This window comes from Boleophthalmus pectinirostris, unplaced genomic scaffold, assembly GCF_026225935.1.
Source record: "Boleophthalmus pectinirostris isolate CB_2022bp ecotype Guang Dong unplaced genomic scaffold, ASM2622593v1 HiC_scaffold_16, whole genome shotgun sequence".
NCBI lineage: Eukaryota > Metazoa > Chordata > Actinopteri > Gobiiformes > Gobiidae > Boleophthalmus > Boleophthalmus pectinirostris.
The window spans coordinates 336,966-352,087 of record NW_026571095.1 but is presented as its reverse complement, the minus strand read 5'-3'; the positions used below and the strand labels follow the sequence as shown (position 1 = coordinate 352,087).

General features: G+C 39.2%; 1 protein-coding gene across 1 annotated transcript in view; it reads left to right on the top strand.

Annotated features, from left to right (window-relative positions):
- cadm3 (cell adhesion molecule 3) overlaps window positions 1-11,710 on the top strand; it is a 299,737-nt gene extending 288,027 nt beyond the window's left edge. Inside the window, exon 10 of the mRNA XM_020941238.2 lies at window positions 11,592-11,710. Coding sequence (XP_020796897.2) covers window positions 11,592-11,710 — 119 coding nt within the window. The remainder of the gene's footprint in view (window positions 1-11,591) is intronic.
- Window positions 11,711-15,122: the final 3,412 nt, after the last annotated feature.

The window sequence follows — 15,122 nt, the reverse complement described above, 5'->3', positions numbered from 1 at the left end:
GCCCAGCCACACTATCACACATGGGTACAGTAGCTGAAGAGCCTTGCCCAAGGACACAGTAACAGTGCACACCCTCCTTTTTTTCTAAGATGTGCACTGTTCCAGCTGACCTTTGTTCACGCTCAGCAGGTGGAGCAGTAAATATAAGCCCTCATCTCTGTGCTCATGTTTGAATGCATGAGCCCACAGCCCATCCATATGGACGGAGACTCGAGCCCGACGAGCACGAATAACAATGTGGACAAATGCTAATGCTACATGAAGCCCAAGCTCCACCTGACACAGCACAGATACACAACACAGATACACAACACACATACACAGCACAGATACACAACACACATACACAACACACATACACAACACAGATACACAACACACATACACAACACAGATACACAACACAGATACACAACACAGATACACAACACACATACACAACACACATACACAACACAGAACACATACACAGATACACAACACAGATACACAGCACAGATACACAACACAGATACACAACACAGATACACAACACAGATACACAGCACAGATACACAGCACAGATACACAACACAGATACACAACACACATACACAACACACATACACAACACACATACACAACACACATACACAGCACAGATACACAACACAGATACACAACACAGATACACAACACAGATACACAGCACAGATACACAACACAGATACACAACACAGATACACAACACACATACACAACACAGATACACAGCACAGATACACAACACAGATACACAACACATACACAACACAGATACACAACACAGATACACAGCACAGATACACACACATACACAACACAGATACACAACACAGATACACAACACAGATACACAACACAGATACACAACACAGATACACAACACAGATACACAACACACATACACAACACACATACACATACACAACACATACACAACACAATACACACAACACAGATACACAACACAGATACACAAACACACATACACAACACACAGATACACAACACACATACACAAACACACATACACAACACACAATACACAACACACAACACACACACACATACACAACACATACACAACACAATACACAACACACATACACAACACACATACACACACACACATACACAACACAGATACACAACAACACACATACACAAACACAGATACACAACACACATACACAACACACATACACAACACACATACACAACACACATACACAACACAGATACACAACACACATACACAACACACATACACAACACAGACATACACAACACACATACACAACACAGATACACAACACACATACACAACACACATACACAACACACATACACAACACAGATACACAACACACATACACAACACAGATACACAACACAGATACACAACACAGATACACAACACAGATACACAACACAGATACACAACACACATACACAACACACATACACAACACAGATACACAACACACATACACAACACAGATACACAACACACATACACAACACAGATACACAACACACATACACAACACACATACACAACACAGATACACAACACACATACACAACACAGATACACAACACAGATACACAACACAGATACACAACACACATACACAACACAGATACACAACACAGATACACAACACACATACACAACACAGATACACAACACAGATACACAACACAGATACACAACACAGATACACAACACAGATACACAACACACATACAAGGCTAAAAACAAGGCCATCATACATTTGTAGTTTTGACCAATATAGATTTCCATTTCCATGCAATATTCACTGTGACTATTTTAGTCTAAATGTAAAAATCAAAGTGTGTATTATGAATTCAGACCATTTTACACTACACGTTTCTCTGATTTGGCCCAGATTTTAAAACTTACATCAGGTTATTCATCTTTTTTTTAGATTTATTATCAATTTACTAGTTCTGAGACGCTTCATTCTAGTCTAGAGGCAGTTTATTTTAAGAGAGGGGTCTTTGATGTTTTTCAGGACAGGGTCACTGATGGAGAGCTGGAGCAGGGATCCCCTACTATATATATGGGTCCAGTCAAGTGGTAACGGAGGGAAACGGGCAGATTTTTGACATTCAAATAGTTCTTATTCAGAAACTAGAGGGACTATTGAAATAAGTAAAGTATCAGAATGTAGGAAAGAGTTACACTCCAACAGGGTCAAGTTAAACCTGTGATATTCTTTCAAGTTGTTGACAAAAATTTTTTTAAACTCATGTTGGTAACAGAGGGAATGAAATATGCAGCACTTTTTGGGCAATAAATCCAAACAGTGATAACTCTTGGTTCTCACTTCCATATCCTTAACAAACTGGTTTGAATATTTGCTTCATATAGTTTTCTACCATATGGTACAAGATTAGGTTGAAAAACCTCTTACTTTTTTGAGTCATGAGATTTTTTTATGAAGAAAGGTCATGGTAACGGAGGGAAAAGTAACGGAGGGAAAATTGTGCAAACAAGTAGAAGGTGCAGGATTTTACATCATTTGTCACTTTTTTTCTTCTGAAAACTTTAATATTACTTCAAAATGAAAGGAAACTATTTCTATAAAATATGTCAGTCCTTCCAAGCAAATTTTTATCATTTTAAATTTTTATTTTTTTTTTAAATCATGTACCTTCATCAACAGTTCAAAGATGGAATAACACAAGATATGATGAAATACATCCATTTATTGACATGATTTGCAGGTCTTTGAAATTTGGTAAATAATTTTGTTCCATGTTTCATACATGGTCTGTTTAAAACATATGGAACTTTAGAACCAAAAATGGTACAGAAAAAAGGTCAACAGTTTCATAAACTAGAGTACATATGTATCTGTTCAATACATTTTTATATCAGATGCATTAACTTGAATTTTTAGCCTTGCTGTTTACTTCTGCTTGACCGGGCCCATATGTCATACAATTGTGTTTTATATTGAACTGGGCCTAGTGTTGTGTATAAACAGCTACTCTCTTATTGTTAAGTCGCTTAACAAGTCCAGGCTTATCCTGTCATCCTGAGCTGAAACTAGCCTAACCCGAACCCTAAACCTTAACCTGAGTCTGACCAAAGCTCATTCAGGCCTGACCTTTAAACTACGCTTTGTGCGCTTGCTGTGACTTTGAGAAGGTGAAAGCCATGGAGCAATGACATCAAGGAAAATGGGCTCAAAGTGTGACTTTTCTTTAATGATCTGATTAAACAAAAGAGGAACCACTCAAACCCCCAAACTCCTTCTGTGGGAGCCACCTTGTGCAAAATCCGACAAGTGTGTTAAAAGTGGTGATATAGTCAAATACAGTGTCACAGGCATGACATTTGGAACAAAGAATCCTGACATGATGAGGAATACAACACCACAGTATTACAGGGCTTTATGCGTCTCTGTTTACAATTATTAGACCATTTATAGAAGAAATATATTTTTTTTTTAAAAATGCATTCTCAAGGACAAAACCTCTCCACAAACAAATGATCGTGACACACTGGCACTGAATTACAACTCCATTTGTAAATAGAAAACATACCCAATTTGTCAGCTTCAAATGGAGTCTGAGATGAGCTGTGTGCCTCCAGCAGATCATCTGCTGTAACAGAAGTAATGTTCCACACCACAAACCCACAGAGACAATTCTCAGTCTTTTGGCCACAGGAAACATGGGGCCAGTCCATGGGAAACTGGCAGATTTCAGCATCAAAATTCAACTTAACTTTCATGGATTTTATTCAAACTTGGTATAATTCGTGTTTATATATGAAATATTATCTCAGTGCAATTTGAGACTTGAATCTTTTAAAATGTTTGAGTTTTGGGGAGTTTAACTAGCCAGACTGGTGCCACCTAATGCCTCCGCTCAATTTCATTTCTCTTCAGCGACTAGATCAGGAATCAGAATACACTAGACGGTTCGCAAAAACCACGGAAGTACGAGTTCGGGCACCAGCCAATCAGCGAAGAGCCATACGTTCTGTGTTGGCAACAATTCCTGAGATCAAGGATTTAAAGCTGGAACCTTTGTCCTTCTTCCAACGAGATTTGGGAAAAGCTTAATATACCAGTTAACCCCTTTAGCAGTGCATTACATACATCACTGGTTAAATGAAAAAAGTACCCGCCTACTGTCGAGTGAACAAATTCTAATGCAAAGGTCAGAGTCAGGCTAGAGTTTAACACAGTCAGAAAAATAAAATAAAATCTATCAAAAATCAGACCTGTCATAAAATAACATCTTCCTTTAGCCACAGACTGTTACTGTTAGCCATATAACAATAATAATAATAGATCATTATATTTTATTCCAACTTTTTCAACTTTTTGACAGTACAGTGGCAATTAAAGTACATGATAAAACGTTTAGCTCTAAACATATAGACCAGTTAAAGGTTGTATAGAGGATTTTCCAAGGAACGAGAAATCCAGCGACTGTTTGTCCTTTTTCAAATGTTGCGCATGCGTGAAACCCCCCCTCCCCTACAGCTCCTACGTAGAAACGCCTTCTCCCGCCTCCTCTTACGCCAGAAACAGGTTTGTTTACAGCCGGTGAGCTGCACATGACTTGTAAACAACTAACTACAGTGTTGGTTAGGCAAGGCGGAGAAGTGAGGAGCGGGGGGAGCGGGTGCGCGGACATTTCGTTCGCGGACGAGAAGTGAGGAGCAGGGAGAAGAGCAGGGAGAGAGAGGAGAGAGAGAGAGAGGAGAGGAGAGAGGAGAGGGGAGGGGTGCGCGGAGATTCCGTGCCCGGAGAAGTGAGGAGCAGGGGGAAGAGTGGATCGGGCAGCGGGGAGAGGAGCAGGAAAGGGGTGCAGAGAAGGTTGCGCGGAGATTCAGTGCGAATGAACTAGCTACAACACGCAGCAGCAAGCGGACTCTTTCTTTGCCTTGAAAATTACGTTTTCAGACATAGGATATCACTTTCGTGTCCTGAAAAACGTTTGACTAGCTCTTGGAAATAAAGTACGTTTTCATAATAAGCAGAAGTGACCTGTCCAGGAGTAATTTGTGGACCAGTGCGTCAGTCTTTAGACCCTGCGTCTGCTTCAGTTGCGCCATCGCTGGAATGAATCTTCAAGAATCACCTTAGTTTGGCTTTGCTGCTTTTCCCCTTGTCTTCTTCTTTCAGCGACCTCAAAAACGGACTTTCTTTTGCGGCTAAAAGCTCCTGGATTCTTGTCGCCATTGCAACAAACTTTGTGCGAACTGCGAGGAAGATATAGGTCAAAAAAAGCCGCTAAGAACTGTTGCGTTGGTGGAGTAAACAGCGATCTGTGCGGCTTGCGTCTGTGGACTGCGTGACAGTCGTACGTAAACCACGTACCGGCGGCGCAGGCAAGTCAGTTACGCTAGAAACGTAGGGAGATTGATTGACAGCCTGTCAGCTAACAGATAACGAGGCAGTGTCGTTATCTATTGGCAAATGTTTAGCCCCACCACGTCCAGAGTTGATGAATTTTTATTCTCTTTTTTTTGGTCATCATAATTACAAGGCTACTGCACCTCTATAATGCTATCATTGACAACTTGAAACAAAAAAAAACAAAAAAAAATCCTCCATACAACCTTTAAACTCCCCATAAAGACAACAGCAGCTGTGAAAGCCCAGTCTCTTTACAGGAACACTGGCTCCTCGTCACAATATCTTTTCTGTCTCCCTCTATAATCACAGCCCATTTTTCTGAGAAGTTCTTAGATTTTCCTGTCATTATCTGAACATTTACGTGAAGAATTTAAGTGCACTTTTGCTTTCTCCTGCATTTCCTGGTTATGTCTGTAAGAAAAGTGACAATAATGTCTTATATTATATATTCTACATTTAGAAACAGTGTTTTAAATCCAACATATAGAGATTTTTAGATAGATGTGAAATGTACTCTCAATGTTTCTCAAACCAGGACTAAACCAGGACTAAATCAGATCTAAATCTGGACTAAACCAGGACTAAATCAGATCTAAATCTGGACTAAACCAGGACTAAATCAGGACTTAATCAGATCTAAACCAGGACTAAATCAGATCTAAACCAGGACTAAATCAGATCTAAACCAGGACTAAATCAGATCTAAACCAGGACTAAATCAGATCTAAACCAGGACTAAATCAGATCTAAATCTGGACTAAACCAGGACTAAATCAGATCTAAACCAGGACTAAATCAGATCTAAACCAGGACTAAATCAGATCTAAACCAGGACTAAATCAGATCTAAACCAGGACTAAATCAGATCTAAACCAGGACTAAATCAGATCTAAATCTGGACTAAACCAGGACTAAATCAGATCTGAACCAGGACTAAATCAGATCTAAACCAGGACTAAATCAGATCTAAACCAGGACTAAATCAGATCTAAATCTGGACTAAACCAGGACTAAATCAGATCTAAACCAGGACTAAATCAGGACTAAACCAGGACTAAATCAGATCTAAACCAGGACTAAATCAGATCTAAACCAGGACTAAATCAGATCTAAACCAGGACTAAATCAGATCTAAATCTGGACTAAACCAGGACTAAATCAGATCTTAACCTGGATTAAAGCAGGACTAAACCAGGACTATATCAAATCCGAACCAGGACTAAATAAGATCTAAACCAGGACTAAATCAGATCTTAACCAGGACTAAAGCAGGACTGAAGCAGGTCTAAAATATTCAGAGTGCTCTTAAAGGCCCTGTACTTGATTTATTCCATATATTTGAACAAAATGTTTTACCCCAGTACAGAAATCTTGTATAAGAAGCTCTTGAGGTTAAATTAAGTCCAGTGTGAACTGTCTGCATCTAGTGTTTTCCAGTCCAATAATCCAGTAAAACTCTGCTCTGGTGTCTGAAAGTAGTGAAAAATACTTCTACACCCATCATGAGGAATAAGTGTGGACTACTGCAAACTGTTTTAAATGAACTAGTTCAAGTTTAAGACGGTGAAAATCAGGTAGAGCGCCTTTAAATTGTAACCCAGAGCAGTTTTATATTGCATTATTGATCCTCTGTCCACACTCGATGGTGGTAAGATCTATGTGTGTAGCCACAGCTGCCCCGGGGCTGACTGATGTAAGTGCCAGTCTGTACCCCTCCAACCACCAGCGTCTCTTTAAAGCTCCTAGATTACACTAAATAGATTCTTCAGAGCTTTAAGACATGATATAATGTTGTTCCCTCCTCAAAAACAGACCTGGAGTTGTGTTTTGTTTCATTCACACATGTTTGAGTAGAAGTAACATATTTTTCAGACTGTAAGGCGCTCCAGAGTATAAGTCGCACCTGCCAAAAAATGTGTAATGAAGAAGAAAAAACATATATAAGTTGCACTTTTGGGGGGAAATTTATTTGATAAAATCAGAGACCAGGAACCGACATTTCCTGCTGAAAGTCAAGTTGTAGTAATAACGATAGAAGAGAGAACAACAGACTGTTAACGTCACATATGAACAGTTCTTCAGATAAACTATAACATAAACAACAGAACAGAACAAGTTTAACAAACTCTCCATCTCACTCCAAATCACTAAATCTATTCAATTCTTCATCCTCGTGTCACTTCTGAGCAACTCCTCGACCTCCGGAGGTAAACAGAGCGACACTTCCTCTTCTGTGTCGCTGTCGTCAGACTCAGCATCAGTTCCAGTTAGAATTATTCTGGTCTTTCTGAATCCTGACAGGATGGTTTCATTGTCACTGAAGTCCAGACTTTGTCCATCCATCCAGTGACTTCAGGAAAGTTTCATGTCGCATCCTCCCAGTGTCACAAGTTTCTCACTCACTCCAAACTTTCTTTCTGCTGCTCGATTATTGTTTTCAGCTGCAGATTTCACGACTTGCTGTTTGTAATCAGCAAAACATGATTTTCTTTTTGGGGGCATTTGTCTTCAGTTTTCTCAGTGTCTTTATAAATTTGTTTAAATGTTACATTGTTCAGTGATTCAGAAGTAATGGTGCGATCGACTGACATGATACAGACAGAACAGAGGCTCTTTCTGCAGGAGACATGTGCAGTAGAGTGAAGTGACAGTGGTACAGGAGGAACAGGAGCAGCACATACTCACACACAAGACTAGAGCGCCCTCTTGAGGCTGTCAGTGTGAAAGTTTTAATATATAAGTCGCAGGAACCACCCAATCCATGAAAAAAAAGAAATACTACTCATAGTCTGAATAATACGGTATTTATTATTTTTAAATTTATTATTTATTATTAGTCTGTCTGCATCTCAAACTTTTTTTTTTCTGTTTGAGAGAAGAACTCAGAACTGCAGGGTTTGTGTGTTAAACGTGTGTGAATGAAACAAAAACACAACTCCACGTCTGTTTGTGATGAGGAAACTACATTCAAATCAGAAAACAGCCCTTTTCTGAGAGTGGACTTGCCTCTCCACAGATCTAACATGTAACTGGCAGTGTCAACTAGGTTTCTATTAACAAGAAATATGTTTAATGCCATGCTTTCTTCATGGAGACAAGCGGGCGGCAGACAGTCCAAGAGAAAATTTACATAGTGCATCTTCTTACCATGTTTAAGCGGATCGTCTTATCGGAAACCCTTCTATTCCTCATGTTATTTTTCACCTCAAAACATGAATAAAAGAAGTTTGGAGGCGTTTGATTGAAAAGTGCAATAATGGAGAAAAACAGCGATGGGCCTCCAGTGACAGCGCCGCCATGAATAAACCATCGGGGAAAAGGTCTCACGGTGATTCCGATTAAAAATTTAAATCGATAAAGTTCAACAAAATCAGGAACAGGGGATGACAGATAGACTGATGAAGTGGAGTTTGGCTCGATCATTTAAAAGGCGCATTGTGTAACTTTTTAGGCGGGGAGTCCATCAAATGCTCTTCTCCGTGGAGATGTCAATGTTCTTTTCTGGAATGCTCGACTTTACATTTATTCAATTACAAGTGGATTTATTACAGTTCCAAAATACCTAGAAAAACAGACATTCTGACTGCGAGTGTGGTCGCCTCTCCACAGATCTGACCCGTAACTTAGTTTGGTTTGGTCTCCGTGAAGATAGAAAGGTTTAATGGCATCCTGTGAAACATTCCTGACAAAGCAATAACATTAAAAAAAACTATTTGACAAACCCTTCACCAGAAAAGTTACGAATGTAGTTGTGATGTGATTTAAGTGTAGGGAAATGTGGTATATTCTAAATACTAAAATACTGTTTTAGAACACCCTAACTTTTCCAGTTATTTATTGCAATTCAAGTCGTGCAAGTTCAATGAAGAGCTTGAAATGGTAAAAAGATAAGAACTGAACAGACAGAGGTAAAAAAAAAACACAAGTCCAAGCTCTGCCAAAACTACCTCAGGAAAAAAGAACAAGATGGTAAACTTGAAAACCTGGAGTGTCCAGCAGCACAGTGTCCAGACTTAAACCCCATCGAGCTGGTTTGGGATCAACTGAACAGAAGAGTGAAGCAACCGACAAGTGCCACACATTTATGGAAACTTCTGCAACAGACTTGGGAAGAACTTTCCGAACAATATTTGATTTCTGTTGTAAAAAGAACGAGCCACGAGTGTGTTCAGCTGTTATAACTGCCAAAGGTGGACACTTTAATCAATCAACAGCTTAGAATATGTTTTGGTCAACAGTAAATGGTAAGAAACTGGAAAAAGTCTGGTGTTCTAAAACTTTTGAAGTAGTGAAGATGGTAAATTAAATTGAGATTATTAATTGACTCTCGCAAAAAAAATAAAAATAGTAATAGCAAATTTGGGTATGTTGCAAATTTACAACAACTAGAAACAAATGATGCCAAAAGTTTCTAGGAAGGTCCTGCATATAGGTACTAACTGGCACTGGAGGAATACAGCCGCTATCTCGACTTTTGTCTTGATCCAAACGGTTCGTGCATACTCGACATTAAGGAGCTATGCACAGCAAAACAAAAATTCAGTTTTGGACAATTGGACAAAAGTTTTTTGAGAGAAGACGTTTTACAGTTCATCCAGGGTGCTTCTTCAGTTCTGGTCAGACACTTCCTTATATCTGCCTGAAGGGAGGAGCTAACTACACTGAAGTAGGGTGACCAAAGGTTTGTTTTTCCTCGGAAATGTCTGTTTTTCATGTCCTGTCCTTGGCCGTCTGGGTTTTTTTTTATAAAGTGATGCAAATGTCTGGGTTTTCATTATCTTTCTTTGGACCATTAATAGGCGAGTTTCAGCTGACGTCATTGTTATTAAAAGCGCGCGTTGCATGCTGGGAAATATTTTGGTCGGAGGCAAGAAACACGGTAGCGTCAAACACAGTGCGTAACCTCACGTATTTATCCCCGATAATGGTCAATTCCTGCTGCATTATCGGATGCACAAATAGAAGCACGGAAGAAGGAAAATGTTTTTTTCGTATTCTGAGTGAAAAGAACCACTAACGGTGAATTAAACGTCTTTCAAACATTCGCAGAGCAAACGTAGAAGATCCTAACAAACCGTGGACTCCAACAAGTTCAACAACACATCGAGACTCTTGGAGGTTTTCATCTTTTCTGCTGTGAATGGCCCAGGAGTTTCCACCAATTATTGTGGATATCGCCAAAGTGAATATTTGTCCAGGTAGTCGGCGATTCCGACCAGAAATGTGGTTTGGTCCACCTTTTGTCGGGGTTGAAAAGGGTGATTTGTCGTCCGTCGATCCTTATGACCAATTTCTGTTCAAATGGTCTTGGGTCCTCTGCTGTTAGAGTGGATAAATAACCGGGATCAATACCCTTTACGTGCTTTCTCACTCCGTCCGTCATGTTGAATTAGTGTTTATTGCCGCCGACCAAAATAATTCCAGTCATGCAACGTGCGCTTTGGTCAACAGTGAAACTCTCCTATATCTGCCTGAAGGGAGGAGCTAACTACACTGAAGTAGGGTGACCAAATGTCCGTTTTTCCGGGAAATGTCTGTTTTTCACGTCCTGTCCTTGGCCATCCGGGTTTTCATGATCTTTCATTGGACCATTAAATTGAGCGGCTCTTGTAGCTCTCTGTGCATCAGAAGGAGCGAGCAGACACAAACAGTCGGTCAGTCTGCAACACAAATGGACATTTAAAGATGACTTGCACAAGAAATTCCCCACTTTTCGTCCCGGTCAGGATAAGCGTGAGGCCATGTGCACAGTGTACAAAGCAGGCACACATGTTTCGGTGTTCAGTGGCAGTGCCAGGGACGTCAGAGTTCACCAGGACACCGAAAAACATGAAAAAGCTTTCCCAGGTGAGAGCAGCTCAATGTCGATGACGAGGCCCCACCTCCCGCCCCCCGTACTGTGTCCTGGTTTTGACAAACGCACTGAAGCTGCTCTGAAAACTACACCAAAACTAACACACCTTCTTGCTTACAGTTTCTTTTTGGTAACTCGTTCTATAAGTTTGAGTTATAAGCATCTTTATTGCACTGTAACTTAAGTCCACCCTTGCAGCTTTTGGGCTCCTGGTGTTTTCACATTTAACTATTCACTAGATTCACTTCCATCTCTTCATCTTTTCTCATTGTGTCTCTTCTTCTTCTTCTTCTTCTTCTTCTCTGTAGGCACATACCTGACCCACGAAGCGAAGGGCTCCGACGACGCCCCCGACGCGGACACGGCGATCATCAACGCAGAGGGCGGCACGTCCGGAGCGGAGGACAAGAAAGAGTATTTCATTTAAACCGGGATCCCACAGCTGACGACGCGACGGAGAGAGGGGGGACGAAGAGAAGAGGACGAAGAAGAGGAGGGAGCGAAAACGTTTGGGAGAGAGAGAGTGAAGCTCCGAATAAACAACCGCCATTTTGTTTTCATTCTGTTCTTCACTCGGTCGGAGGGATACGGGGGGAAGGGGAGAGGGGAGGTTTGGCCGACGGCTGTTGGGTAACCGCTAATGGCTATTGGCTAACGGAAAATGGGAAACAGTGACACAACAGCGCTACATGGTACTACCCCTTTTTTGCATTGATACAGGGAAGTAAAGATTTTGCACTGACTAAAAAAATGGACAACAGAACAGAACCCGTAACCACGCCGTCTGGGGGACTCTTGCCGATGACTTGAATGCTTGTTCCCTTACTAACACGTCGCTCCGAATGCAAAATTGTAATCCATAATCCAACTTAATCCATGCATTTTAATCACGCATTTTCACACTTTAGGTTTGAATTTGATTTGCCGTTTTAATACTCCAACCGGACGACAATACGACCGTTTTATCTGCCTAAAATAACACGTCGTAAATAGGCAATGCACGATATTGTACCAGGAGAGGCCCACGTACGGCCTTATGTAGCTATAGGATACAGAAATGTAGTCGTAAAAACACTGAAATTTGAAATCATAATTTTTTCGTCATTGAAATGGAATACATGCATTTACAATAGAAAGCAACGAGGTGAAAATTGGTTCTGATAACTACTATATGCATAAAATTTGTCAGTAGTTTAATGTGATTTTTGACGAGCTTTTTTTACTACCTCCCACTAGGGCCAAAAGTTGAAACTAAATCATTTAAACGTTGAGGAATCCCATTTTAAACAGTGTTGAAAAGTGGTGAAGATGTGTTTACTCGGAGTGGTATGGTACAGGGGTGATTAAGTGAAAATGTAAGATAAATTACATAATTAAATTTATATTTTTATTTTCACATACATAAAGAAATTTGTCCGTTCCATTTTTCCACGATCAATTCTTTAAGACTTTGGTATATTGGTCTTTTTTTTTTATTTTATTAAAAAAAAAAAATAACTAAAAGGAAAAAGTGTTTCTAAATTTTTATTTTTATTTTCACACACACAGAAATTTGGCTGTTCCATTTTTCCCCGAACAATTCTTTAAGACTCTGGTATGTTGGTCTTTTTTTTTTATTTATAAAAAAAAAAAAAAATTACAAAAAGGAAAAAGTGTTTCTAAATTTAGATTTTGATTTGCACATACATACAGAAATTTGGCCGTTCCATTTTTTCCCGATCAATTCTCTAAGACTCTGGTGTATTGTTAATTTTTTTTTATTTATTTAAAAAAATAAATCACAAAAAGGAAAAAGTGTTTCTAAATTTTGATTTTTCTTTTCACATACGTACAGAAATTTGGCCATTCCATTTTTCCTCGATCAATTGTTTAAGACTCTGGAAAATTGGTAAAAAAAAAATATATTTATTTAAAAAAAAATAATTACAAAAAGAATTAAAGTGATTCTAAATTTAGATTTTTATTTTCAGATACATACCGAAATTTGGCTGTTCAATTTTTCCCCGATCATTTCTTTAAAACTCTGGTATATTGTTGTTGTTTTTTTAATTTATTTAAAAAAAAATCACAAATAGGATTAAAAAGTATCTAAATTTTGATTTTATTTGCACACATCATACAGAAATTTTGTCTAACCATTGCAAAATTAAAAATTGTTTACCCCATAAATTTTTCGAAACCCATATTGAACATTCACAGCTTTAACACACCTGTCAATATGACTAAAGAATCTTATATTTTCATCAAAAACTAACACATGTTTTTGGTGAAAATGTGTGACCATAACAAAGTATGTTCAAAAATGATATGAAAAACAATTCTGAAAAACATTCCAGTGACAAAATGATCTTGTTTATTTGGAACACTGCCCTCTTGTGGCCTGATCCATACTGTACCACTCCAGAGAACTCACTCCTTTACTGCTCGGACAACTATTTCAACAACAACAACAACAACAACACAGGCAGAACCATCTCCTCTTACTGTTCCTGCACTGTAAAAACTGATATCTGATGAGTTAACATGACTTAGAAAATTTGTCTTGATTTGACTCATTTTTACTAGTTTAGATTTTTTATTTTTTTTGCTTGCTTTTTGACTGGTTTTAAAGTAATATTCTTAAATCTTGTCAGCATTTTCTGCGATTAGAAAGAGTGATTTTAGTGTCTGCTGATATAGTTACACTTTTAATTTTTTCTTTCCATTATTAAAAACAAATACCTGTGTTTTAATAGACACTTCAAATTTGAACTCTCCTCCGAACTGAACCACACTTTTCCTAACAACATTACAGAGGATTGGCTGTAGACTTGACTATAAAAACAACCCAAGCTCATCATTGACCATTAGAAACTATTGGATCTCAACTCAATTAAAATGACCTTGCCTTAAATTGAACGCATTGAAAAAGTTGAATTAGATCTACTTAAAAAGGTCAAGTTGGATCTACTCAAATCGCGATTAACTCAATAATTTCAACTCATTTTAACTCATTTTTAGACACTGGTTTTTGCATTGCTTCGCCTCACCCCTCCATCCTCACTCACCTGGTTTAACTCAGATGCCCCGACAGCATTCCCGCCCTGTGCTCCGGACGGGCCCTGATGATGATGATGACGATGATGATATACATATATAAATATATATATAGGAGTATATAGCATTCTTTTTACTTGACACAAACTGTTTGGTGTTGTGTAAATACAGTCTAGTCTCTTTCTCTGTCTCCTCTGTCCTCTCCCACTCTCTCCTCCTTTAACGCACTGCAAAAAGTAACACCTCGAGTTTAAATGACTGGAATTCAACACACATGGATTTGTACAACATTTTGACTAGTTCATATTTAATGACTTATAAGGTCTAGGTGTTTGGGCTACTCCTTTTGGATGTCAACCTTGTTTCTATGATCTATTACCGTATTTTCCGCACCATATAGCGCACTCTTAATCCTCCAACCGCATCAAAAAAGCGACACAATCCAGAGCAGCCTATACACGAATCCACCCGGGCGTCCCAGCACGACTTCAGTAAACAACAAAGCCGCAAACACACACGAAGCAGACAGCGAAAAACACCCACAGCCACACTCATCACTCCGCACCGACGAGGAACGGAACGGAGGAAAGTGTCACTTCTAGACACGACTGAGTCTCTGCGAAAACGCCAACAATCCAGCGGTCCCAGCGCCACAATTGAACAAAGCCCAGAGTCACCGTGAACGCCACAAACAAAGTCCGACTGAGCCATCGAACTGTTGTTTTTCGTTTAAAGTCCGATGAGGTTTATTTGTGAAAAAAGTTTGAAAATAGACCATTTAATGACAGTGCGCCTTATAATCC